Here is a 26,997-nt window from a genome sequence, read left to right as displayed (position 1 = left end):
TTCAGATCAAGCATTTAAGAAAATGGGCAAGGCCCCTCCACTGCTTAGTGTGAACAGGGGACCCAACCTTAAAGATCACCTCTTGAGACCAAACATGAAACCAGTAAAAGCAGATCAAGACCGATGGCTCACTAAAAAGAATGGATGCTATAAGTGTCTCGGGTGTGCCACCTGCCGGGCACTAATTACGGGCACATTCTTTTGCCATCCACACAATGGCACAAAAATATACTTGAAACATCGTTTATACTGCCAATTAGATCATGTGGTCTACTATCTGATCTGCCCTTGTGGCTTAGTATACGTGGGAAAAACAATTCGAACCCTACGCGAAAGAATTAATCAACATAGATCCTCGATTCGATTGGCCTACTCTACCGGGGCCACTGATAAGCCCGTGGCAGCACATTTTGTGAAAGAAAAACACCAACTGTCCACTCTGCGATATATGGCAATAGACTGGATCCCTCCCCCACCACGTGGAGGTGATAGGGGGCTTATGCTTCTAAAAAAAGAGGCGCAGTGGATCCATCGGTTGGACACTGTATGGCCTCGAGGACTTAATGAGAAGACCCATATGAATATCTTTCTGTGATGAGACATGTAACTGATGGCAATAATCTCCAATGACAGCACAATAGTTGTAGTCATTGGTATTAGAGCTGAAAGATTTCTTATGACTACACATGGTACATAATAGAGTAGTCACCTATGGACAACTGGCATCTATTGACTTGTTTGCAAAAAAGTTCTATAGCAAATATGTTCTAAAATCAGAACCTAAAAGCAATATCAATGGGACCTAATTGGTATTTGTTTTTAAATGGGGGGTGGGAGTCTGTGTGCCTCGATCCAGGCTGCTTCATAGCCAGATGTGTGGCACCCTGACTCCACTCTGTAATTTTTAATATGTGTGTATATGTTGTTCGTCCTGTTTTGATACATTCCTAAGTTGTGACACTTTGTAAACCAGAGGTAGTGAGTGAGAATGCCCTCTCGCCAGCAAAATATTTTTTTGCAGAGTATATTTTTTTCAAGTAGGTCCTTGGGGACATTTATATGTTTTTTTCTAATTATAGTTTTTTTCTAATTACAGTTCTTTACTTTTTGTGGGATACTGTCCCCCCTCCTAGTAAGCGCTATACATGTGAAGCAGTATATTGAGTAAACCAGTGAATGACATAAGGTTTGTCTGTATGCGTTCCAAACGATCCAAAATGGCTGTGCGTTTCACAGCCAGATCGTGTAACGTCGTTATACCCCCTATAACCCAGTGCGGGACTTCGTATGGGTAGGAACTTCATATCCCTGCTGCCGCTTGCCGGGGACTTATACTGATAGCGCACATGCCAATTTCAGGTGCACGTCGTCTGAAGATGACGCGCGCGGTGTTCTCTTTCCGGCTCTTGCGTTCCAAAGCGGTGGAACGCACGCCGGAGAAGGCTGATAGTAAAGCGCTATGGAGATTCAAATATGAGGTAAAAATTATAAACGTGTGTATTGTATCAAATGTGGCACTGATGTAGATACTGAGTGAGGGGTGGACACTATCCTAAAGTGTAGAAGCGATAGATAATTGATTAATTGGCGATGGGCAGGCACTTCCTGCTTCTGGTGTGTATTTATACTGTGTAGATTCCTATGGTGATTTGTACTTCTGGGGCTGTGACCCATCCACCACTGTCTTGACAAAGGGCCCGCAGTGGCTCGAAACGTCGACATTCTGCTGTAAAACTCTGGTGATGTATTAAACTTTTATTGGCATTAAGATTGGAAGACTGGTGAGTGCTCTTTACATTGGACTCTATATTTGGCTGTACCCCCGGGACCACAAGCCTAAGTTGGCACCCCAGCAGTTGCTAATTGAAATTTGCGTGTGCTGGCCCTACAGAAATATATATATATATATATATATATATATATATATATATTGCACACACTACACTGTATACACACATATCACATATACTATATATATATATATTGCACACACTACACTGTATACACACATATCACATATATACTATATATATATATATATATTGCACACACTACACTGTATACACACATATCACATATACTATATATATATATATATATATATATATATATATATATATATATATATATATATATATATATATATATATATATATATATATATATATAGAAAAACTTCATGTCATGGAGACATATGAGGCAGCACTCCTTGTTAATATGCAAAAAATAGAGATTTATTGCGTGGCCAAGGTCCTAGCCACAAGTGGACTGAGATGCAACTGATGGCAGAGGTAGAGAGGCATGGAGACATTAGATAGCATAGTCACCCGGGTACAGCATCACTTTAAACAGTCTGGTAGCAGTCAACGGAGCCGTTTCGGCTTATACAGCCTTCATCCTGGACTGACCCACACTAAATGAGTGCATCAGCCCAGTATATAAGGCTTCCACAAGATTGAATAAATCGCAAACACCTGTGCAGACCTGGAGTGCTGAATAGTCATAGGTCTATCCGTTTTGCACAGAATGCCAGTCGGAACTCCATATATGGAGCTTCCGGCTGAAAGCCAATCAGACCTAATCGTCTGTTACACACCTCCATGGAAAGGAATAGATGCCGATGACGGGCGCATCCAGCGTCATGACGCATGCGTGCGTACCGCGTCACCCGGCAGCAGAGACCTCAGCGTCTCCCGACACTGCGTCCTGCGTTGCCAGGTAACAGTACACACTCGCGTCTGATGTGCCGGAGCCCATACAGACTACTAAGTGCGCTAGAAACACCAGAGCACATGCGCACAAGTCTGTTAATCATCGGCTAAGTCAGATCGTAACACTCCGCAACGGAGTGCGGGGGTCGAGGCATAGTAAACCTCCAGTACATAACATGACTCCTCCCAGTGACGTGTACGGTCGCCCTGGCAACCCGTTACTGCAGTGTCACAGCATATCTCAACACTGGGCACAGAGCCGTTTCCCATCAGGGCTATAGACCTGTGGCACTTAATCACCAAATCTGGGGAGTACAAGTCACAATGGTAGCCAGCCAAAGTGGATACTGCCCTGGTACCCTGTAACATCAGACCACTGGTGCTCACGCAACAATGCCGGTGTCAGGTCTCATCGGGGCATGTGTACCCAAAGGCAGGTAATAGCAAAACTCTGACTTAAAGATTAATTGAGGTGTGTATAATAATTTAGATACAGGGATACTATGGCAGACCATGGTTACGGTGTAGACCAAAGACCAGAGGCACCCCTCCTAGATCAAGTGTACAAAACAATTAGAAGAATGCATAAAAAAGAAACATGAAAAAGATGTAAAAAGCAAATGAAAAAGATGCGTGCATAATTAATGAATACTTGAATCTATACGTGTTAGAAAAAAGAGAGCACGTATGATAATAGTTAATCACTGCTCATGTACAGCATGAACCCCTTAACTTTCAGGAGCATGTGGTACTGGAGTAAAAAATGTCCATGAATAGGTCTGAATATTAGGTACTTGTGAGTTATCCGGGCGTCCGATTTTGTACTTACGATTTGCATGCGATTTGCATGCGATATCGCATACGATATCGCATACGATATCGGATCCGATTTGCGATTTACATGCGATTTACATGCGATTTAGCATGCGATTTGCATCAGATTTGCTATTCATTTCATTACCCCACTATCCCCAAAGTGTGTCTATCAACGTGAACCCGAAGCGTGGCGAGCGCAGCGAGCCCGCGAGGGGCGGCGGTACGCGTCCTCCGACCTTTTCATGCCCTACTATCCACTAGGGCGTGGAGTGAGAATAGAATAGTGTGGCGAGCGCAGCGAGCCACCGAGCCCGAAGCGTGGCGAGCGCAGCGAGCCCCGCGAGGGGACGCGGACACCTGTGAAGCCCGCAAGGGCACGCGGATACCTGTGAAGGTGTCCGCGTCCCCTCGCGGGGCTCGCTGCGCTCGCCACGCTTCGGGCTCGGTGGCTCGCTGCGCTCGCCACACTATTCTATTCTCACTCCACGCCCTAGTGGATAGTAGGGCATGAAAAGGTCGGAGGACGCGTACCGCCGCCCCTCGCGGGCTCGCTGCGCTCGCCACGCTTCGGGTTCACGTTGATAGACACACTTTGGGGATAGTGGGGTAATGAAATGAATAGCAAATCGGTACTTGTGAGGCTCCCGATTTTGTATTTACGATTTGCATGCGATTTGCATGCGATTTGCATGCGATATCGCATACGATATCGCATACGATATCGGATCCAAAATCGGACGCCCGGATAACTCACAAGTACCGAATATTATAAGTAGACTGATAAGGGAAATTCCTCATTAAGACCGATAGGTGACAGAGAGTCCAGTTTCCTTATCCACTGGCATTCTCTCTGTAACAATAGTTTGTGTCGGTCACCCCCTCTTCTCAGCGGGGGTATGTGATCAATAGGCATGAAAGAAAAATCTCGTAGAGAGTGCCCAGCGGAATGAAAATGTCGGGCTACTGGTGGTGTATTGGAGTCGATGCATTTCAATGCCTTTTTTATGGAAGACCTGTGCATCGAGATCCTTTCCTTTACCATCCTAATAGTTTTCCCGACGTAAATTCTGCCGCACGGGCATGTGATGGCGTATACAATATACTTTGATTCACAATCGAGACGATGAAATAACTTATGTTGTGACTTAGTTATTGGATGAACAAAAAAGGTCCCGGTCTTCAGAAATGGGCAGTTTGCACATCCGGAGCATTTGTATGCTCCAGGTGGTCTATTCAGCCATGTTCTATTGGTGTTAGGAGATGGGCTGATATCAGAGTATGTAATCCGTTGTTTTATATTTGGACTACGTCTGTAGCTGAACAATGGCAATTGTTGGCAATCGGGTCCAATGATTGGGTCCGTACTGATGATATGCCAGTTTTTAGAAATAGCGGTCTTCATTATATTCGAGATGGTAGAGTAGGTTGTTGGAAAAACTACCCGGTCCAATTTCTCATTGGCTTTAGAAGTGGGGCTCAGAAGGGTCTCGCGTTCAATGGCCATGCACTTCTTTACTGCCATCTCTACCTCAGTCTTATCATATCCGCGGGCTAGAAATTTATTTGCCATCAATCGCAAGTCATGTAGTAGGTCCTCCTTCTCAGAGGTGATGCGAGTCACTCTAATTAGCTGAGAGAAGGGAAGACCTCTCTTTAGGGGAGCAGGATGGAAGCTTGAATTGGCCAATAGAGTGTTCTTGTCCGTTTTCTTCACAAAAACTTTGGTCATATATCTATCCTCAGATGCAGTCACCGTTACATCAAGGAAGTCCATGGTGTTTATGTGATGATTGAAAGTAAAGCGGATGCGTCCAGGTAGTTGATTTAAGTGGGTAATAAAAAGTTCCAGTTGGTTAACACTGCCTACCCAAATAAAAAATAAATCGTCTATATACCTGGTATAGAAACGGATGTACTTAGAAAACTCTGGATTAGACATGATATGACGACGCTCATAACTATACATGAACAAATTGGCATACGATGGGGCCATGTTTGACCCCATCGCAGTACCGGATAACTGCAAATAAAAAGCGTTATTAAATAAAAAATAATTTTTGTGGAGTATGATGTTCATGAGTAAAATGAGGTAGTCAATCGGTGGACCATGGTAATCAGGGCTGTCGGCGAGAATTTCTCGGACAGCAGCTGTACCTTCATCATTAGAGATGTTAGTGTAAAGACTACTAACATCTAGGGTCACAAGTAGGCTTTTGGGAGGTGGTTTACCAAAGTTCCGTAGTTTGAGTAAAAAATCGGTAGTATCTTTGGTAAAATAGGGAGTATTGGTTACTACAGGTTGTAAGTGGTAGTCCACAAATTGTGAAAGGGGTTGGCCTAGTGACCCCCTTGCCGAAATAATCGGTCTGCCAGGGGGGGCCACTAGGCTCTTATGCACCTTAGGAAGTATATACATCAAAGGGATTTTGGGAAACTCCTGTGTCAAAAATTCAGCAGTGTTCTCGTCTATCCACCGATTAGACACTCCCACAGTTATTACTGCATCCACTTCTTTTTTGTAAGTGGAAGTGGGGTCAAAAGTTAGACGCTTATAGCAAACAGGATCACTTAATTGCCTCATGACTTCAGTGACATATGCAGTTTTATTTAATATTACAATACCTCCGCCTTTGTCGGCGGGGCGAACTACTATACTGGTATTGTCATGGAGCGACCTGATTGCCTGAGACTCGGATCTAGACAGATTGGATCTCACTGGTCTCCTATTTCTCTGTTTGATCTCGATCTCATTTTTGACAAGTCGGAAAAAGGTGTCAATAGATGGATTTATAGTGGGCGGATCAAACACACTGGTTCCCTTAAAAGGGGCTCTTTCAGTGGTAGTCTGTGTCCCATGTTTCTTAAAAAAAATCCATGATGTTTAATTTCCTTTGAAATTTGTAGAGCTCAACATCTGTGTCGAGTGGCTTGGGTGTATAGGTTTGCACAAATGTGAGACCCTTCGATAATACAGCCATTTCGTCCGCAGATGGTGTGTAATCAGATAGATTAAATACCACTAGTTCCGAGGTTTGGGATTTCCCTCCTTTCCTCTTATGTCTCCTCCCTCCCCGTCTAGTTGGGCGTCTCCCTTTCGATTTCGACTCCGCGTGTGAACGCGTTCCCGAAAAAAAGGGCGTCTCCTACCCCTAGATGGTTGGTCCGAGTCGCTTTGCTCTGATTGGTATTTGTCCAACTGTAACTGAGGCTCTTTGTATATGGACAAATAAAGGTTCTCACTGTGTTCCTGTAATTAATGAATGAGTGTCCCCACATCACCCCTCTGATACCATAACACATAGAAAGGACATTTATGTCCCTTATGGCTCAGGTAAAGAGCATGGTCCCCCTGAGTTCAGCATTAGTAACCTGTGTCACCACATTAGTGACTTGCTCTGAGTATTACCTAGAATAACCTGTTTCAGGAGTATAATGCAGACATCTAAGTGTTAAATAATTTTACTTCAAAATCTAGATGGTGTGACTGATTCACCCCCCACACCTCTTCTGTACAATGGTTCCATCCGCCAGTGTCTGTAACACAGTGTAATTTGTTGTTAACAATCGGAGGGAAAATGCAGCCACTGAGCTGCCTGCAAAATTACTTCACAGCTGATTGGCTGACAAAATTGTTTGACATTTGGTTTAACCAATCAGTGATGAGCAGCTTCTCCTCAGTGACAGAATATAATTGTGTTCCTCTCACTATGACTGATCCCCTTATACCTGTTCCTATTGGGTGTTCAGATCATGTGACCTGGTATCCTCCCAGTAAGTATCATGTCACATACATTCTATATTACATGTTACACATGAGATTCCCCACATGGTTACATACATGTTATCACACACATTATATATTGTTACATAAGTGATGTCACACACATTATGTATTATGTTACACGCATGATGTCGCACATCTTGTGTGTCCCGTGTTGAATACACAGTGACATGACAGCACGTGTACTGCTCCCGTGTAACATGTTCCTGTGCTGTGTGCAGGTCTCCATTCCTACCAGGTGATGTACGGCTGTGAGCTGGGAGATGACGGCGGCACCGCGGGGTATTATCAGTACGGATATGACGGGAGAGACTTCACCCACCTGGACACAGAGAGATGGATCTATATCCCCACCATGCACGAGGCTCAGATCACTGCACAGACATGGAACAGCCGCGATGTACAATGGGGGGAGAGTAACAAGATTTATCTGCAGAATGAATGTATAGAGTGGCTGAAAATACATATCACCAATGGGAGAGAGGATCTGGAGAAGAGAGGTGACACCACACATTATATACACTGTATATACCTGTATCACATTTATATTACACCCATCATACATCCCTATCACTTATACTGGTCATTTCCTCATGTGTCTCATTACATTATACTGTCCTGTACTCAGTGGTGTAACAATGGGAGAGAGGATCTGGAGAAGAGAGGTGACACCACACATTATATACACTGTATATACCTGTATCACATTTATATTACACCCATCATACATCCCGATCACTTATACTGGTCATTTCCTCATGTGTCTCATTACATTATACTGTCCTGTACTCAGTGGTGTAACAATGGGAGAGAGGATCTGGGGAAGAGAGGTGACACCACACATTATATACACTGTATCTATATACCTGTATCACATTTATATTACACCCCATCATACATCCCTATCAGTTATACTGGTCATTTCCTCATGTGTCTCATTACATTATACTGTCCTGTACTCAGTGATGTAACAATGGGAGAGAGGATCTGGGGAAGAGAGGTGACACCACACATTATATACACTGTATCTATATACCTGTATCACATATATATTACACCCATCATACATCCCTATCAGTTATACTGGTCATTTCCTCATGTGTCTCATTACATTATACTGTCCTGTACTCAGTGATGTAACAATGGGAGAGAGGATCTGGGGAAGAGAGGTGACACCACACATTATATACACTGTATATACCTGTATCACATTTATATTACACCCATCATACATCCCTATCAGTTATACTGGTCATTACCTCATGTGTCTCATTACATTATACTGTCCTGTACTCAGTGGTGTAACAATGGGAGAGATGATCTGGGGAAGAGAGGTGACACCACACATTATATACACTGTATATACCTGTATCACATTTATATTACACCCCATCATACATCCCTATCAGTTATACTGGTCATTTCCTCATGTGTCTCATTACATTATACTGTCCTGTACTCAGTGGTGTAACAATGGGAGAGAGGATCTGGGGAAGAGAGGTGACACCACACATTATATACACTGTATCTATATACCGGTATCACATTTATATTACACCCATCATACATCCCTATCAGTTATACTGGTCATTTCCTCATGTGTCTCATTACATTATACTGTCCTGTACTCAGTGGTGTAACAATGGGAGAGAGGATCTGGGGAAGAGAGGTGACACCACACATTATATACACTGTATATACCTGTATCACATTTATATTACACCCATCATACATCCCTATCAGTTATACTGGTCATTTCCTCATGTGTCTCATTACATTATACTGTCCTGTACTCAGTGGTGTAACAATGGGAGAGAGGATCTGGGGAAGAGAGGTGACACCACACATTATATACACTGTATCTATATACCTGTATCACATTTATATTACACCCATCATACATCCCTATCAGTTATACTGGTCATTTCCTCATGTGTCTCATTACATTATACTGTCCTGTACTCAGTGGTGTAACAATGGGAGAGAGGATCTGGGGAAGAGAGGTGACACCACACATTATATACACTGTATCTATATACCTGTATCACATTTATATTACACCCATCATACATCCCTATCAGTTATACTGGTCATTTCCTCATGTGTCTCATTACATTATACTGTCCTGTACTCAGTGGTGTAACAATGGGAGAGAGGATCTGGGGAAGAGAGGTGACACCACACATGATATACACTGTATCTATATACCTGTATCACATTTATATTACACCCCATCATACATCCCTATCAGTTATACTGGTCATTTCCTCATGTGTCTCATTACATTATACTGTCCTGTACTCAGTGGTGTAACAATGGGAGAGATGATCTGGGGAAGAGAGGTGACACCACACATTATATACACTGTATATACCTGTATCACATTTATATTACACCCATCATACATCCCTATCAGTTATACTGGTCATATCCTCATGTGTCTCATTACATTATACTGTCCTGTACTCAGTGGTGTAACAATGGGAGAGAGGATCTGGGGAAGAGAGGTGACACCACACATTATATACACTGTATATACCTGTATCACATTTATATTACACCCCATCATACATCCCTATCAGTTATACTGGTCATATCCTCATGTGTCTCATTACATTATACTGTCCTGTACTCAGTGGTGTAACAATGGGAGAGAAGATCTGGGGAAGAGAGGTGACACCACACATTATATACACTGTATCTATATACCTGTATCACATTTATATTACACCCCATCATACATCCCTATCAGTTATACTGGTCATTTCCTCATGTGTCTCATTACATTATACTGTCCTGTACTCAGTGGTGTAACAATGGGAGAGAGGATCTGGGGAAGAGAGGTGACACCACACATTATATACACTGTATCTATATACCTGTATCACATTTATATTACACCCATCATACATCCCTAACAGTTATACTGGTCATTTCCTCATGTGTCTCATTACATTATACTGTCCTGTACTCAGTGGTGTAACAATGGGAGAGAGGATCTGGGGAAGAGAGGTGACACCACACATTATATACACTGTATCTATATACCTGTATCACATTTATATTACACCCATCATACATCCCTAACAGTTATACTGGTCATTTCCTCATGTGTCTCATTACATTATAATGTCCTGTACTCAGTGGTGTAACAATGGGAGAGAGGATCTGGGGAAGAGAGGTGACACCACACATTATATACACTGTATCTATATACCTGTATCACATTTATATTACACCCATCATACATCCCTATCAGTTATACTGGTCATTTCCTCATGTGTCTCATTACATTATACTGTCCTGTACTCAGTGGTGTAACAATGGGAGAGAGAATCTGGGGAAGAGAGGTGACACCACACATTATATACACTGTATCTATATACCTGTATCACATTTATATTACACCCCATCATACATCCCTATCAGTTATACTGGTCATTTCCTCATGTGTCTCATTACATTATACTGTCCTGTACTCAGTGGTGTAACAATGGGAGAGAGGATCTGGGGAAGAGAGGTGACACCACACATTATATACACTGTATCTATATACCTGTATCACATTTATATTACACCCCATCATACATCCCTATCAGTTATGCTGGTCATTTCCTCATGTGTCTCATTACATTATACTGTCCTGTACTTAGTGGTGTAATAATGGGAGAGAGGATCTGGAGAAGAGAGGTGACACCACACATTATATACACTGTATATACCTGTATCACATTTATATTACACCCCGTCATACATCCCTATCAGTTATACTGGTCATTTCCTCATGTGTCTCATTACATTATACTGTCCTGTACTCAGTGGTGTAACAATGGGAGAGAGGATCTGGGGAAGAGAGGTGACACCACACATTATATACACTGTATCTATATACCTGTATCACATTTATATTACACCCCATCATACATCCCTATCAGTTATACTGGTCATTTCCTCATGTGTCTCATTACATTATACTGTCCTGTACTCAGTGATGTAACAATGGGAGAGAGGATCTGGGGAAGAGAGGTGACACCACACATTATATACACTGTATATACCTGTATCACATTTATATTACACCCATCATACATCCCTATCAGTTATACTGGTCATTTCCTTGTGTATCTCATTACATTATACTGTCCTGTACTCAGTGATGTAACAATGGGAGAGAGGATCTGGGGAAGAGAGGTGACACTACACATTATATACACTGTATCTATATATCTGTATCACATTTATATTACACCCATCATATATCCCTATCAGTTATACTGGTCATTTCCTCATGTGTCTCATTACATTATACTGTCCTGTACTCAGTGGTGTAACAATGGGAGAGAGGATCTGGGGAAGAGAGGTGACACCACACATTATATACACTGTATATACCTGTATCACGTTTATATTACACTCCATCACACATCCCTATCAGTTATACTGGTCATTTCCTCATGTGTCTTATTACATTATACTGTCATGTACTCAGTGGTGTAACAATGGGAGAGATGTCACTGTTTGTATATTTGATATCCATATCCATTTTACTGACTGTAAGTATATGTAGTTTTCATCTGTCCCATATATAACATGTGATTATATGTACAGTTTTCTAATTTTACGTATATCTAACATAAGTGGTTGCATGGGGCAGTACGGATGGTGTAATGGTTAGCATTACTGCCTCACAGCACTGAGGTCATGGGTTCAGTTCCCACCATGTCTCTAACTATGCAGAGTTTGTATATTCTCCTAGTACTTGTGTGAGTTTCCTCCGGGTACTCCGGTTTCCTCCCATAATCCAAAAATATACTGGTAGGCTTCATAGTTAACCCTAGAATGTCTGTGTGTGTGTGTGTGTGTGTGTGTGCGCATGTACATGTGGTAGGGAATATAGATTCCACTGGGGCAGGGACTGATGTGAATGTTCAAAAATTCTCTGTATATATTTATGCGCCATATAAGAAACTGTTAATAAATAAATAAAATGATTTATTCCTCTGTGTCACTTCAGGTTCTAAGGGCAGTATTCAATGAGAAAAATTCTCCGTGTTTTATGGAGAATTTGTGCTTTGTTCGCCTTGGACGGAGCATTTTGCTCTCCAAAAGCGAGCAACCCTATTCAATGTGAAATATTCTCCGTCTTTCTAAGTGATTTTCTCCGTCTCTCTCCGTGTAGAAATTCTCCATCTTTTGATGGAGATCTGGAATGTGAACTTTTAAACTAAAAGGTGTTTTTTTTTAATTTTGGTGTAAAAAAATCAGGGTTTTTTTTTCTGTGAAGGGGCATGTTATTTTTATTCATGTGCTTATAGCACATGAATATATATTTAATTTTAAAAAAAATATATTTTTTAAAAAAAATTTTTTTTTTTTTTTTACACAGTGCAGCCAGCAGGGGGCCGGAGCGCTCGAGCCGCTCATTAGATATTCATATATTTACTGCACCCGATCGTTAATATGCACGATCGGGTGCAATGAATACTGGGTCCCCCGCTGGCTATAGGTCTGTGCTGCCTGGGTCCAGGGGAGCCCCCCTACCCTCCACATTCCTCTGGAGCAGCCAGGGAGACTTTAATCTCTCTGGCTGCTTCCGTCCCCCGGCTCCCTGAAAGCTCCCTGCCGCGGACGCTCGTCCGCTGCAGGGGTTAAGACTCGCTGCGAGTGGCGGCGAGTCTTAAATACATTGAATAGTGGGAGCAGGAGGCTCCGGAACAGGGAGAATCTCCGCTAAAACACGGAGAGTGCATGGAGAGCGAAATAAAACGCTCTCCATGCACGGAGAACTTTCTCATTGAATACTGCCCTAAGTGGAATATTGGAAACACCTGAACTACATTTTTCTGCCACCAGGTGGCACTGCAGAGCTATGTGTTATGAATTAAACAATGAAACCCAGTATGCAACATTGTTTTGTGACTATAGTTATGGGATTTGGTTAGCATGTTGACGGTTAGTAGGTTAGCAGCACCATATGGTTGACACAAACAAATGGCTGACTAAAGCAATAGTTCAAAATGGCAATGGCCGACATTTATGAAAAGCTTGACATGACTTTCGTGATTATTTTTCCCCTAATTTTCTGACATTTTCACACTTTACTGTCCACGTAGACTCCGATTCAGAATGAAGCATGGCGAGCAATGCGGTACACTAAATGGGGGTCCACGAGGTCAGGTGTCAAGGTGTCCACTGATTTAGGGGCAGATTTATCAATCTTGGAGAAGAGATAAACTGGAGATAAAGCGGAGGAATGGTAAAAGGAGATAAAACACCAGCCAATCAGCTGTGTTGAAAAAGACAGATGGGAGTTGATTGGCTGGTGCTTTATCTCCTTTTACCTTTTCTCCGCTTTATCTCCAGTTTTTCTCTTCTCCAAGCTTAATAAATCTGTCCCATAGAGAGCACCAGCCCCAGGCTGGTCAGCACAGGGCCAATCCCACTATGAGGATGGGTAATAGCCCTACTTATAGTGCAGTCATTCATGGCCTGATGTTATATGTAAGAGGCCCCTGATATAGGGAACACCGGCCCCAGACTGGTCAGCACAGGGCCAATCCCACTATGAGGATGGGTAATAGCCCTACTTATAGTGTAGTCATTCATGGCCTGATGTTATATGTAAGGGGCCCCTGATATAGGGAACACCGGCCCCAGACTGGTCAGTACAGGGCCAATCCCACTATGAGGATGGGTAATAGCCCTACTTATAGTGTAGTCATTCATGGCCTGATGTTATATGTAAGGGGCCCCTGATATAGGGAACACCGGCCCCAGACTGGTCAGTACAGGGCCAATCCCACTATGAGGATGGATAATAGCCCCTACTTATAGTGCAGTCATTCATGGCCTGATGTTATATGTAAGGGGCCCCTGATATAGGGAACACCGGCCCCAGACTGGTCAGTACAGGGCCAATCCCACTATGAGGATGGGTAATAGCCCTACTTATAGTGCAGTCATTCATGGCCTGATGTTGGATGTAAGGGGCCCCTGATATAGGGAACACCAGCACCAGACTGGTCAGTACAGGGCCAATCCCACTATGAGGATGGGTAATAGCCCTACTTATAGTGCAGTCATTCATGGCCTGATGTTATATGCAAGGGGCCCCTGATATAGGGAACAGCAGCCCCAGACTGGTCAGTACAGGGCCAATCCCACTATGAGGATGGATAATAGCCCCTACTTATAGTGCAGTCATTCATGGCCTGATGTTATATGCAAGGGGCCCCTGATATAGGGAACACCAGCCCCAGGCTGGTCAGCACAGGGCCAATCCCACTATGAGGATGGGTAATAGCCCCTACTTATAGTGTAGTCATTCATGGCCTGATGTTATATGCAAGGGGCCCCTGATATAGGGAACACCAGCCCCAGGCTGGTCAGCACAGGGCCAATCCCACTATGAGGATGGGTAATAGCCCCTACTTATAGTGCAGTCATTCATGGCCTGATGTTATATGTAAGGGGCCCCTGATATAGGGAACACCGGCCCCAGACTGGTCAGTACAGGGCCAATCCTACTATGAGGATGGGTAATAGCCCTACTTATAGTGCAGTCATTCATGGCCTGATGTTATATGTAAGGGGCCCCTGATATAGGGAACAGCAGCCCCAGACTGGTCAGTACAGGGCCAATCCCACTATGAGGATGGATAATAGCCCCTACTTATAGTGCAGTCATTCATGGCCTGATGTTATATGTAAGGGGCCCCTGATATAGGGAACACCGGCCCCAGACTGGTCACTACAGGGCCAATCCCACTATGAGGATGGGTAATAGCCCTACTTATAGTGCAGTCATTCATGGCCTGATGTTATATGCAAGGGGCCCCTGATATAGGGAACAGCAGCCCCAGACTGGTCAGTACAGGGCCAATCCCACTATGACGATGGGTAATAGCCCCTACTTATAGTGCAGTCATTCATGGCCTGATGTTAGATGTAAGGGGCCCCTGATATAGGGAACACCAGCCCCAGACTGGTCAGCACAGGGCCAATCCCACTATGAGGATGGGTAATAGCCCCTACTTATAGTGTAGTCATTCATGGCCTGATGTTATATGTAAGGGGCCCCTGATATAGGGAACACCGGCCCCAGACTGGTCACTACAGGGCCAATCCCACTATGAGGATGGGTAATAGCCCTACTTATAGTGCAGTCATTCATGGCCTGATGTTATATGCAAGGGGCCCCTGATATAGGGAACAGCAGCCCCAGACTGGTCAGTACAGGGCCAATCCCACTATGAGGATGGATAATAGCCCCTACTTATAGTGCAGTCATTCATGGCCTGATGTTATATGTAAGGGGCCCCTGATATAGGGAACACCAGCCCCAGACTGGTCAGCACAGGGCCAATCCCACTATGAGGATGGGTAATAGCCCTACTTATAGTGCAGTCATTCATGGCCTGATGTTATATGTAAGGGGCCCCTGATATAGGGAACACTGGCCCCAGACTGGTCAGTACAGGGCCAATCCCACTATGAGGATGGGTAATAGCCCTACTTATAGTGCAGTCATTCATGGCCTGATGTTGGATGTAAGGGGCCCCTGATATAGTGAACACCGACCCCAGACTGGTCAGTACAGGGCCAATCCCACTATGAGGATAGGTAATAGCCCTACTTATAGTGCAGTCATTCATGGCCTGATGTTATATGTAAGGGGCCCCTGATATAGGGAACACCAGCCCCAGACTGGTCAGCACAGGGCCAATCCCACTATGAGGGTGGGCAATAGCCCCTACTTATAGTGCAGTCATTCATGGCCTGATGTTATATGTAAGGGGCCCCTGATATAGGGAACACCGGCCCCAGACTGGTCAGCACAGGGCCAATCCCACTATGAGGATGGGTAATAGCCCTACTTATAGTGCAGTCATTCATGGCCTGATGTTATATGTAAGGGGCCCCTGATATAGGGAACACTGGCCCCAGACTGGTCAGTACAGGGCCAATCCCACTATGAGGATGGGTAATAGCCCTACTTATAGTGCAGTCATTCATGGCCTGATGTTATATGTAAGGGGCCCCTGATATAGAGAACACCGGCCCCAGACTGGTCAGTACAGGGCCAATCCCACTATGAGGATGGGTAATAGCCCTACTTATAGTGCAGTCATTCATGGCCTGATGTTATATGTAAGGGGCCCCTGATATAGGGAACACCAGCCCAGACTGGTCAGTACAGGGCCAATCCCTCTATGAGGATGGGTAATAGCCCTACTTATAGTGCAGTCATTCATGGCCTGATGTTATATGTAAGGGGCCCCTGATATAGGGAACACCAGCCCCAGACTGGTCAGTACAGGGCCAATCCCACTATGAGGATGGGTAATAGCCCTAATGATAGTGCAGTCATTCATGGCCTGATGCATACCCTCCAACTGTACCGATTTTGCCGGTACAGTACCGTTTTTTAACAGTCTGTACCGGCAAAATCAGTTTGTACCGAATGTACCGCTTTTCTGTAACTTACTGTTACAGAAAAAATCATTCCTCTTCCTGGCTGTCACTCAGTTCCTGGCCCCGCTCTGTGTGCTTGCTGTCGTAGTGCTGCGGCTCTCCCATCTCTCCCTCCGTTCCCATGAGTGCATTGCGCACTCAGGGGAAGGATGTCTCTCTGCCCTCACTGTCTGCGCATGCGCAGACTGAAAACTCAGGGCAAGATCTCTATGAGGGACAGAGGGGTGCGCGCCGCTGGCCACTGCCGGGTGCGCGCCGCTGGCCACTGCCTGGTGCGCATGAGGGGGATGATCATCTCCACTGACATCTGCGCTGCGCTCGCCGTCTGGAGCCTGTCACAGTTGAACAGCACAGAGTAGGTGACTCAGCCATGCTGCACTAAATAATCACCCCAGCATCATCTTGTCGCACCTGTTAAACTTTGCCTGCAGCTCATGTCACATAGTTGCTTGGTGGGCTGCTGCCATATTAAATAAGCATATTTAATATACTTATTTATTAAATAAGTATATTAAATATACTTATTTAATATGCCAGCAGCCCACCAAGCAACTATGTGACATGAGCTGCATGATACTTGTAGTAGTTGGTGCACAGTACACATTCGGAAAGGGGACGTGGTTACACCCTTTTTGCCCATTGCCACGCCCCTTTGTTCATGGTCACGCCCCTTTTCTGAATGTGTACCGATTTCTTATATTCAAATGTTGGAGGGTATGCTGATGTTATATGTAAGGGGCCCCTGATATAGGGAACACCAGCCCCAGACTGGTCAGTTCAGGGCCAATCCCACTATGAGGATGGGTAATAGCCCTACTTATAGTGCAGTCATTCATGGCCTGATGTTATATGTAAGGGGCCCTGATATAGGGAACACCAGCCCCAGACTGGTCAGCACAGGGCCAATCCCACTATGAGGGTGGGTAATAGCCCTACTTATAGTGCAGTCATTCATGGCCTGATGTTATATGTAAGGGGCCCCTGATATAGGGAACACCGGCCCCAGACTGGTCAGTACAGGGCCAATCCCACTATGAGGATGGGTAATAGCCCCACTTATAGTGCAGTCATTCATGGCCTGATGTTATATGTAAGGGGCCCCTGATATAGGGAACACCAGCCCCAGACTGGTCAGCACAGGGCCAATCCCACTATGAGGATGGGTAATAGCCCTACTTATAGTGCAGTCATTCATGGCCTGATGTTATATGTAAGGGCCCCTGATATAGGGAACACCAGCCCCAGACTGGTCAGTACAGGGCCTATCCCTCTATGAGGATGGGTAATAGCCCTACTTATAGTGCAGTCATTCATGGCCTGATGTTATATGTAAGGGGCCCCTGATATAGAGAACACCAGCCCCAGACTGGTCAGTACCGGGCCAATCCCACTATGAGGATGGGTAATAGCCCTACTTACAGTGCAGTCAGTGATGGCCTGATGTTATATGTAAGGGGCCCCTGATATAGGGAACACCGGCCCCAGACTGGTCAGCACAGGGACAATCCCACTATGAGGATGGGTAATAGCCCTACTTATAGTGCAGTCATTCATGGCCTGATGTTATATGTAAGGGGCCCCTGATATAGGGAACACCAGCCCCATACTGGTCAGTACAGGACCATTCCCACTATGAGGATGGGTAATAGCCCCACTTATAGTGCAGTCATTCATGGCCTGATGTTATATGTAAGGGGCCCCTGATATAGGGAACACCAGCCCCAGACTAGTCAGTACAGGGCCAATCCCACTATGAGGATGGGTAATAGCCCCACTTATAGTGCAGTCATTCATGGCCTGATGCTATATGCAAGGGGTCCCTGATATAGGGAACACCAGCCCCGGACTGGTCAGTACAGGGCCAATCCCACTATGAGGATGGGTAATAGCCCTACTTATAGTGCAGTCATTCATGGCCTGATGTTATATGTAAGGGGCCCCTGATATAGGGAACACCAGCCCTAGACTGGTCAGTACAGGGCCAATCCCACTATGAGGATGGGTAATAGCCCTACTTATAGTGCAGTCATTCATGGCCTGATGTTATATGTAAGGGGCCCCTGATATAGGGAACACCAGCCCCAGACTGGTCAGTACAGGGCCAATCCCACTATGAGGATGGGTAATAGCCCCACTTATAGTGCAGTCATTCATGACCTGATGTTATATGTAAGGGGCCCCTGATATAGGGAACACCAGCCCCAGACTGGTCAGTACAGGGCCAATCCCACTATGAGGATGGGTAATAGCCCCTACTTATAGTGCAGTCATTCATGACCTGATGTTATATGTACGGGGCCCCTGATATAGGGAACACCAGCCCCAGACTGGTCAGTACAGGGCCAATCCCACTATGAGGATGGGTAATAGCCCTACTTATAGTGCAGTCATTCATGGCCTGATGTTATATGTAATGGGCCCCTGATATTGGGAACACCAGCCCCAGACTGGTCAGTACAGGGCCAATCCCACTATGAGGATGGGTAATAGCCCTACTTATAGTGCAGTCATTCATGGCCTGATGTTGGATGTAAGGGGCCCCTGATATAGGGAACACCGACCCCAGACTGGTCAGTACAGGGCCAATCCCACTATGAGGATGGGTAATAGCCCTACTTACAGTGCAGTCAGTGATGGCCTTATGTTATATGTAAGGGGCCCCTGATATAGTGAACACCGGCCCCAGACTGGTCAGCACAGGGACAATCCCACTATGAGGATGGGTAATAGCCCTACTTATAGTGCAGTCATTCATGGCCTGATGTTATATGTAAGGGGCCCCTGATATAGGGAACACCAGCCCCAGACTGGTCAGTACAGGGCCAATCCCACTATGAGGATGGGTAATAGCCCTACTTATAGTGCAGTCATTCATGGCCTGATGTTATATGTAAGGGGCCCCTGATATAGTGAACACCGGCAACCAGACTGGTCAGTACAGGAGCATTCCCACTATGAGGATGGGTAATAGCCCTACTTATAGTGCAGTCATTCATGGCCTGATGTTATATGTAAGGGGCCCCTGATATAGGGAACACCGGCCCCAGACTGGTCAGTACAGGGCCAATCCCACTATGAGGATGGGTAATAGCCCTACTTATAGTGCAGTCATTCATGGCCTGATGTTATATGTAAGGGGCCCCTGATATAGGGAACACCGGCCCCAGACTGGTCAGTACAGGGCCAATCCCACTATGAGGATGGGTAATAGCCCTACTTATAGTGCAGTCATTCATGGCCTGATGTTATATGTAAGGGGCCCCTGATATAGAGAACACCAGCCCCAGACTGGTCAGTACAGGGCCAATCCCACTATGAGGATGGGTAATAGCCCTACTTATAGTGCAGTCATTCATGGCCTGATGTTATATGTAAGGGGCCCCTGATATAGGGAACACCAGCCCCAGACTGGTCAGTACAGGGCCAATCCCACTATGAGGATGGGTAATATCCCTACTTATAGTGCAGTCATTCATGGCCTGATGTTATATGTAAGGGGCCCCTGATATAGGGAACACCGGCCCCAGACTGGTCAGTACAGGGCCAATCCCACTATGAGGATGGGTAATAGCCCTACTTATAGTGCAGTCATTCATGGCCTGATGTTATATGTAAGGGGCCCCTGATATAGAGAACACCAGCCCCAGATTGGTCAGTACAGGGCCAATCCCACTATGAGGATGGGTAATAGCCCTACTTATAGTGCAGTCATTCATGGCCTGATGTTATATGTAAGGGGCCCTGATATAGGGAACACCGGCCCCAGACTGGTCAGTACCGGGCCAATCCCACTATGAGGATGGGTAATAGCCCTACTTATAGTGCAGTCATTCATGGCCTGATGTTATATGTAAGGGGCCCCTGATATAGGGAACACCAGCCCCAGACTGGTCAGTACAGGGCCAATCCCACTATGAGGATGGGTAATAGCCCCTACTTATAGTGCAGTCATTCATGGCCTGATGTTATATGTAAGGGGCCCCTGATATAGGGAACACTGGCCCCAGACTGGTCAGTACAGGGCCAATCCCACTATGAGGATGGTAATAGCCCTACTTATAGTGCAGTCATTCATGGCCTGATGTTATATGTAAGGGGCCCCTGATATAGGGAACACCAGCCCCTGACTGGTCAGTACAGGGCCAATCCCACTATGAGGATGGGTAATAGCCCTACTTATAGTGCAGTCATTCATGGACTGATGTATATATGTAAAGGGCCTCTGATATAGAGAACACCGGCCCCAGACTGGTCAGTACAGGGCCAATCCCACTATGAGGATGGGTAATAGCCCTACTTATAGTGCAGTCATTCATGGCCTGATTTTATATGTAAGGGGCCCCTGATATTGGGAACACCAGCCCCAGACTGGTCAGTACAGGGCCAATCCCACTAGGAGGATGGGTAATAGCCCTACTTATAGTGCAGTCATTCATGGCCTGATGTTATATGTAAGGGGCCCCTGATATTGGGAACACCGGCCCCAGACTGGTCAGTACAGGGCCAATCCCACTATGAGGATGGATAATAGCCCCTACTTATAGTGCAGTCATTCATGGCCTGATGTTATATGTAAGGGGTCCTGATATAGGGAACACCAGCCCCAGACTGGTCAGTACAGGGCCAATCCCACTATGAGGATGGGTAATAGCCCTACTTATAGTGCAGTCATTCATGGCCTGATGTTATATGTAAGGGGCCCCTGATATAGGGAACACCGGCCCCAGACTGGTCAGTACAGGGCCAATCCCACTATGAGGATGGGTAATAGCCCTACTTATAGTGCAGTCATTCATGGCCTGATGTTATATGTAAGGGGCCCCTGATGTAGGGAACACCGGCCCCAGACTGGTCAGTACAGGGCCAATCCCACTATGAGGATTGGTAATAGTCCCTACTTATAGTGCAGTCATTCATGGCCTAATGTTATATGTAAGGGGCCCCTGATATAGAGAACACCGGCCCCAGACTGGTCAGTACAGGGCCAATCCCACTATGAGGATGGGTTATTGTCCTACTTATAGTGCAGTCATTCATGGCCTGATGTTATATGTAAGGGGCCCCTGATATAGGGAACTCCGGCCCCAGACTGGTCACTACAGGGCCAATCCCACTATGAGGATGGGTAATAGCCCTACTTATAGTGCAGTCATTCATGGCCTGATGTTAAATGCAAGGGGCCCCTGATATAGGGAACAGCAGCCCCAGACTGGTCAGTACAGGGCCAATCCCACTATGAGGATGGGTAATAGCCCCTACTTATAGTGCAGTCATTCATGGCCTGATGTTAGATGTATGGGGCCCCTGATATAGGGAACACTAGCACCAGACTGGTCAGCACAGGGCCAATCCCACTATGAGGATGGGTAATAGCCCCTACTTATAGTGTAGTCATTCATGGCCTGATGTTATATGTAAGGGGCCCCTGATATAGGGAACACCAGCCCCAGACTGGTCAGCACAGGGCCAATCCCACTATGAGGATGGGTAATAGCCCTACTTATAGTGCAGTCATTCATGGCCTGATGTTATATGTAAGGGGCCCCTGATATAGGGAACACTGGCCCCAGACTGGTCAGTACAGGGCCAATCCCACTATGAGGATGGGTAATAGCCCTACTTATAGTGCAGTCATTCATGGCCTGATGTTATATGTAAGGGGCCCCTGATATAGAGAACACCGGCCCCAGACTGGTCAGTACAGGGCCAATCCCACTATGAGGATGGGTAATAGCCCTACTTATAGTGCAGTCATTCATGGCCTGATGTTATATGTAAGGGGCCCCTGATATAGGGAACACCAGCCCAGACTGGTCAGTACAGGGCCAATCCCTCTATGAGGATGGGTAATAGCCCTACTTATAGTGCAGTCATTCATAGCCTGATGTTATATGTAAGGGGCCCCTGATATAGGGAACACCAGCCCCAGACTGGTCAGTACAGGGCCAATCCCACTATGAGGATGGGTAATAGCCCTAATGATAGTGCAGTCATTCATGGCCTGATGTTATATGTAAGGGGCCCCTGATATAGGGAACACCAGCCCCAGACTGGTCAGTACAGGGCCAATCCCACTATGAGGATGGGTAATAGCCCTACTTATAGTGCAGTCATTCATGGCCTGATGTTATATGTAAGGGGCCCTGATATAGGGAACACCAGCCCCAGACTGGTCAGCACAGGGCCAATCCCACTATGAGGGTGGGTAATAGCCCTACTTATAGTGCAGTCATTCATGGCCTGATGTTATATGTAAGGGGCCCCTGATATAGGGAACACCGGCCCCAGACTGGTCAGTACAGGGCCAATCCCACTATGAGGATGGGTAATAGCCCCACTTATAGTGCAGTCATTCATGGCCTGATGTTATATGTAAGGGGCCCCTGATATAGGGAACACCAGCCCCAGACTGGTCAGCACAGGGCCAATCCCACTATGAGGATGGGTAATAGCCCTACTTATAGTGCAGTCATTCATGGCCTGATGTTATATGTAAGGGCCCCTGATATAGGGAACACCAGCCCCAGACTGGTCAGTACAGGGCCAATCCCTCTATGAGGATGGGTAATAGCCCTACTTATAGTGCAGTCATTCATGGCCTGATGTTATATGTAAGGGGCCCCTGATATAGAGAACACCAGCCCCAGACTGGTCAGTACCGGGCCAATCCCTCTATGAGGATGGGTAATAGCCCTACTTACAGTGCAGTCAGTGATGGCCTGATGTTATATGTAAGGGGCCCCTGATATAGGGAACACCGGCCCCAGACTGGTCAGCACAGGGACAATCCCACTATGAGGATGGGTAATAGCCCTACTTATAGTGCAGTCATTCATGGCCTGATGTTATATGTAAGGGGCCCCTGATATAGGGAACACCAGCCCCAGACTGGTCAGTACAGGACCATTCCCACTATGAGGATGGGTAATAGCCCCACTTATAGTGCAGTCATTCATGGCCTGATGTTATATGTAAGGGGCCCCTGATATAGGGAACACCAGCCCTAGACTAGTCAGTACAGGGCCAATCCCACTATGAGGATGGGTAATAGCCCCACTTATAGTGCAGTCATTCATGGCCTGATGCTATATGCAAGGGGTCCCTGATATAGGGAACACCAGCCCTAGACTGGTCAGTACAGGGCCAATCCCACTATGAGGATGGGTAATAGCCCTACTTATAGTGCAGTCATTCATGGCCTGATGTTATATGTAAGGGGCCCCTGATATAGGGAACACCAGCCCCAGACTGGTCAGTACAGGGCCAATCCCACTATGAGGATGGGTAATAGCCCCACTTATAGTGCAGTCATTCATGACCTGATGTTATATGTAAGGGGCCCCTGATATAGGGAACACCAGCCCCAGACTGGTCAGTACAGGGCCAATCCCACTATGAGGATGGGTAATAGCCCCTACTTATAGTGCAGTCATTCATGACGTGATGTTATATGTACGGGGCCCCTGATATAGGGAACACCAGCCCCAGACTGGTCAGTACAGGGCCAATCCCACTATGAGGATGGGTAATAGCCCTACTTATAGTGCAGTCATTCATGGCCTGATGTTATATGTAATGGGCCCCTGATATTGGGAACACCAGCCCCAGACTGGTCAGTACAGGGCCAATCCCACTATGAGGATGGGTAATAGCCCTACTTATAGTGCAGTCATTCATGGCCTGATGTTGGATGTAAGGGGCCCCTGATATAGGGAACACCGACCCCAGACTGGTCAGTACAGGGCCAATCCCACTATGAGGATGGGTAATAGCCCTACTTACAGTGCAGTCAGTGATGGCCTGATGTTATATGTAAGGGGCCCCTGATATAGGGAACACCGGCCCCAGACTGGTCAGCACAGGGACAATCCCACTATGAGGATGGGTAATAGCCCTACTTATAGTGCAGTCATTCATGGCCTGATGTTATATGTAAGGGGCCCCTGATATAGGGAACACCAGCCCCAGACTGGTCAGTACAGGGCCAATCCCACTATGAGGATGGGTAATAGCCCTACTTATAGTGCAGTCATTCATGGCCTGATGTTATATGTAAGGGGCCCCTGATATAGGGAACACCGGCCCCAGACTGGTCAGCACAGGGACAATCCCACTATGAGGATGGGTAATAGCCCTACTTATAGTGCAGTCATTCATGGCCTGATGTTATATGTAAGGGGCCCCTGATATAGGGAACACCAGCCCCAGACTGGTCAGTACAGGGCCAATCCCACTATGAGGATGGGTAATAGCCCCACTTATAGTGCAGTCATTCATGGCCTTATGTTATATGTAAGGGGCCCCTGATATAGGGAACACCAGCCCCAGACTAGTCAGTACAGGGCCAATCCCACTATGAGGATGGGTAATAGCCCCACTTATAGTGCAGTCATTCATGGCCTGATGCTATATGCAAGGGGTCCCTGATATAGGGAACACCAGCCCCGGACTTGTCAGTACAGGGCCAATCCCACTATGAGGATGGGTAATAGCCCTACTTATAGTGCAGTCATTCATGGCCTGATGTTATATGTAAGGGGCCCCTGATATAGGGAACACCAGCCCTAGACTGGTCAGTACAGGGCCAATCCACTATGAGGATGGGTAATAGCCCTACTTATAGTGCAGTCATTCATGGCCTGATGTTATATGTAAGGGGCCTCTGATATAGGGAACACCAGCCCCAGACTGGTCAGTACAGGGCCAATCCCACTATGAGGATGGGTAATAGCCCCACTTATAGTGCAGTCATTCATGACCTGATGTTATATGTAAGGGGCCCCTGATATAGGGAACACCAGCCCCAGACTGGTCAGTACAGGGCCAATCCCACTATGAGGATGGGTAATAGCCCCTACTTATAGTGCAGTCATTCATGACGTGATGTTATATGTACGGGGCCCCTGATATAGGGAACACCAGCCCCAGACTGGTCAGTACAGGGCCAATCCCACTATGAGGATGGGTAATAGCCCTACTTATAGTGCAGTCATTCATGGCCTGATGTTATATGTAATGGGCCCCTGATATTGGGAACACCAGCCCCAGACTGGTCAGTACAGGGCCAATCCCACTATGAGGATGGGTAATAGCCCTACTTATAGTGCAGTCATTCATGGCCTGATGTTGGATGTAAGGGGCCCCTGATATAGGGAACACCGACCCCAGACTGGTCAGTACAGGGCCAATCCCACTATGAGGATGGGTAATAGCCCTACTTACAGTGCAGTCAGTGATGGCCTGATGTTATATGTAAGGGGCCCCTGATATAGGGAACACCGGCCCCAGACTGGTCAGCACAGGGACAATCCCACTATGAGGATGGGTAATAGCCCTACTTATAGTGCAGTCATTCATGGCCTGATGTTATATGTAAGGGGCCCCTGATATAGGGAACACCAGCCCCAGGCTGGTCAGTACAGGGCCAATCCCACTATGAGGATGGGTAATAGCCCTACTTATAGTGCAGTCATTCATGGCCTGATGTTATATGTAAGGGGCCCCTGATATAGGGAACACCGGCCCCAGACTGGTCAGTACAGGAGCATTCCCACTATGAGGATGGGTAATAGCCCTACTTATAGTGCAGTCATTCATGGCCTGATGTTATATGTAAGGGGCCCCTGATATAGGGAACACCGGCCCCAGACTGGTCAGTACAGGGCCAATCCCACTAGGAGGATGGGTAATAGCCCTACTTATAGTGCAGTCATTCATGGCCTGATGTTATATGTAAGGGGCCCCTGATATAGGGAACACCGGCCCCAGACTGGTCAGTACAGGGCCAATCCCACTATGAGGATGGGTAATAGCCCTACTTATAGTGCAGTCATTCATGGCCTGATGTTATATGTAAGGGGCCCCTGATATAGAGAACACCAGCCCCAGACTGGTCAGTACAGGGCCAATCCCACTATGAGGATGGGTAATAGCCCTACTTATAGTGCAGTCATTCATGGCCTGATGTTATATGTAAGGGGCCCCTGATATAGGGAACACCAGCCCCAGACTGGTCAGTACAGGGCCAATCCCACTATGAGGATGGGTAATATCCCTACTTATAGTGCAGTCATTCATGGCCTGATGTTATATGTAAGGGGCCCCTGATATAGGGAACACCGGCCCCAGACTGGTCAGTACAGGGCCAATCCCACTATGAGGATGGGTAATAGCCCTACTTATAGTGCAGTCATTCATGGCCTGATGTTATATGTA

The 26,997-nt window shown here is 46.2% G+C and overlaps 1 protein-coding gene across 1 annotated transcript in view; it reads left to right on the top strand.

Moving 5' to 3' along the window:
- LOC146036346 (putative HLA class I histocompatibility antigen, alpha chain H) overlaps nt 1-26,997 on the top strand; it is a 144,868-nt gene that overhangs the window by 38,629 nt on the left and 79,242 nt on the right. Inside the window, exon 3 of the mRNA XM_083160303.1 lies at nt 7,530-7,808. Coding sequence (XP_083016429.1) covers nt 7,530-7,808 — 279 coding nt within the window. The remainder of the gene's footprint in view (nt 1-7,529; nt 7,809-26,997) is intronic.

Source organism: Crinia signifera, chromosome 9 (genome assembly GCF_055691185.1).
Source record: "Crinia signifera chromosome 9, ASM5569118v1, whole genome shotgun sequence".
In the NCBI taxonomy this organism is placed as follows: domain Eukaryota; kingdom Metazoa; phylum Chordata; class Amphibia; order Anura; family Myobatrachidae; genus Crinia; species Crinia signifera.
Note: the sequence above shows the minus strand (reverse complement) of the source record. Positions and strands in the feature narration are given on the sequence as shown.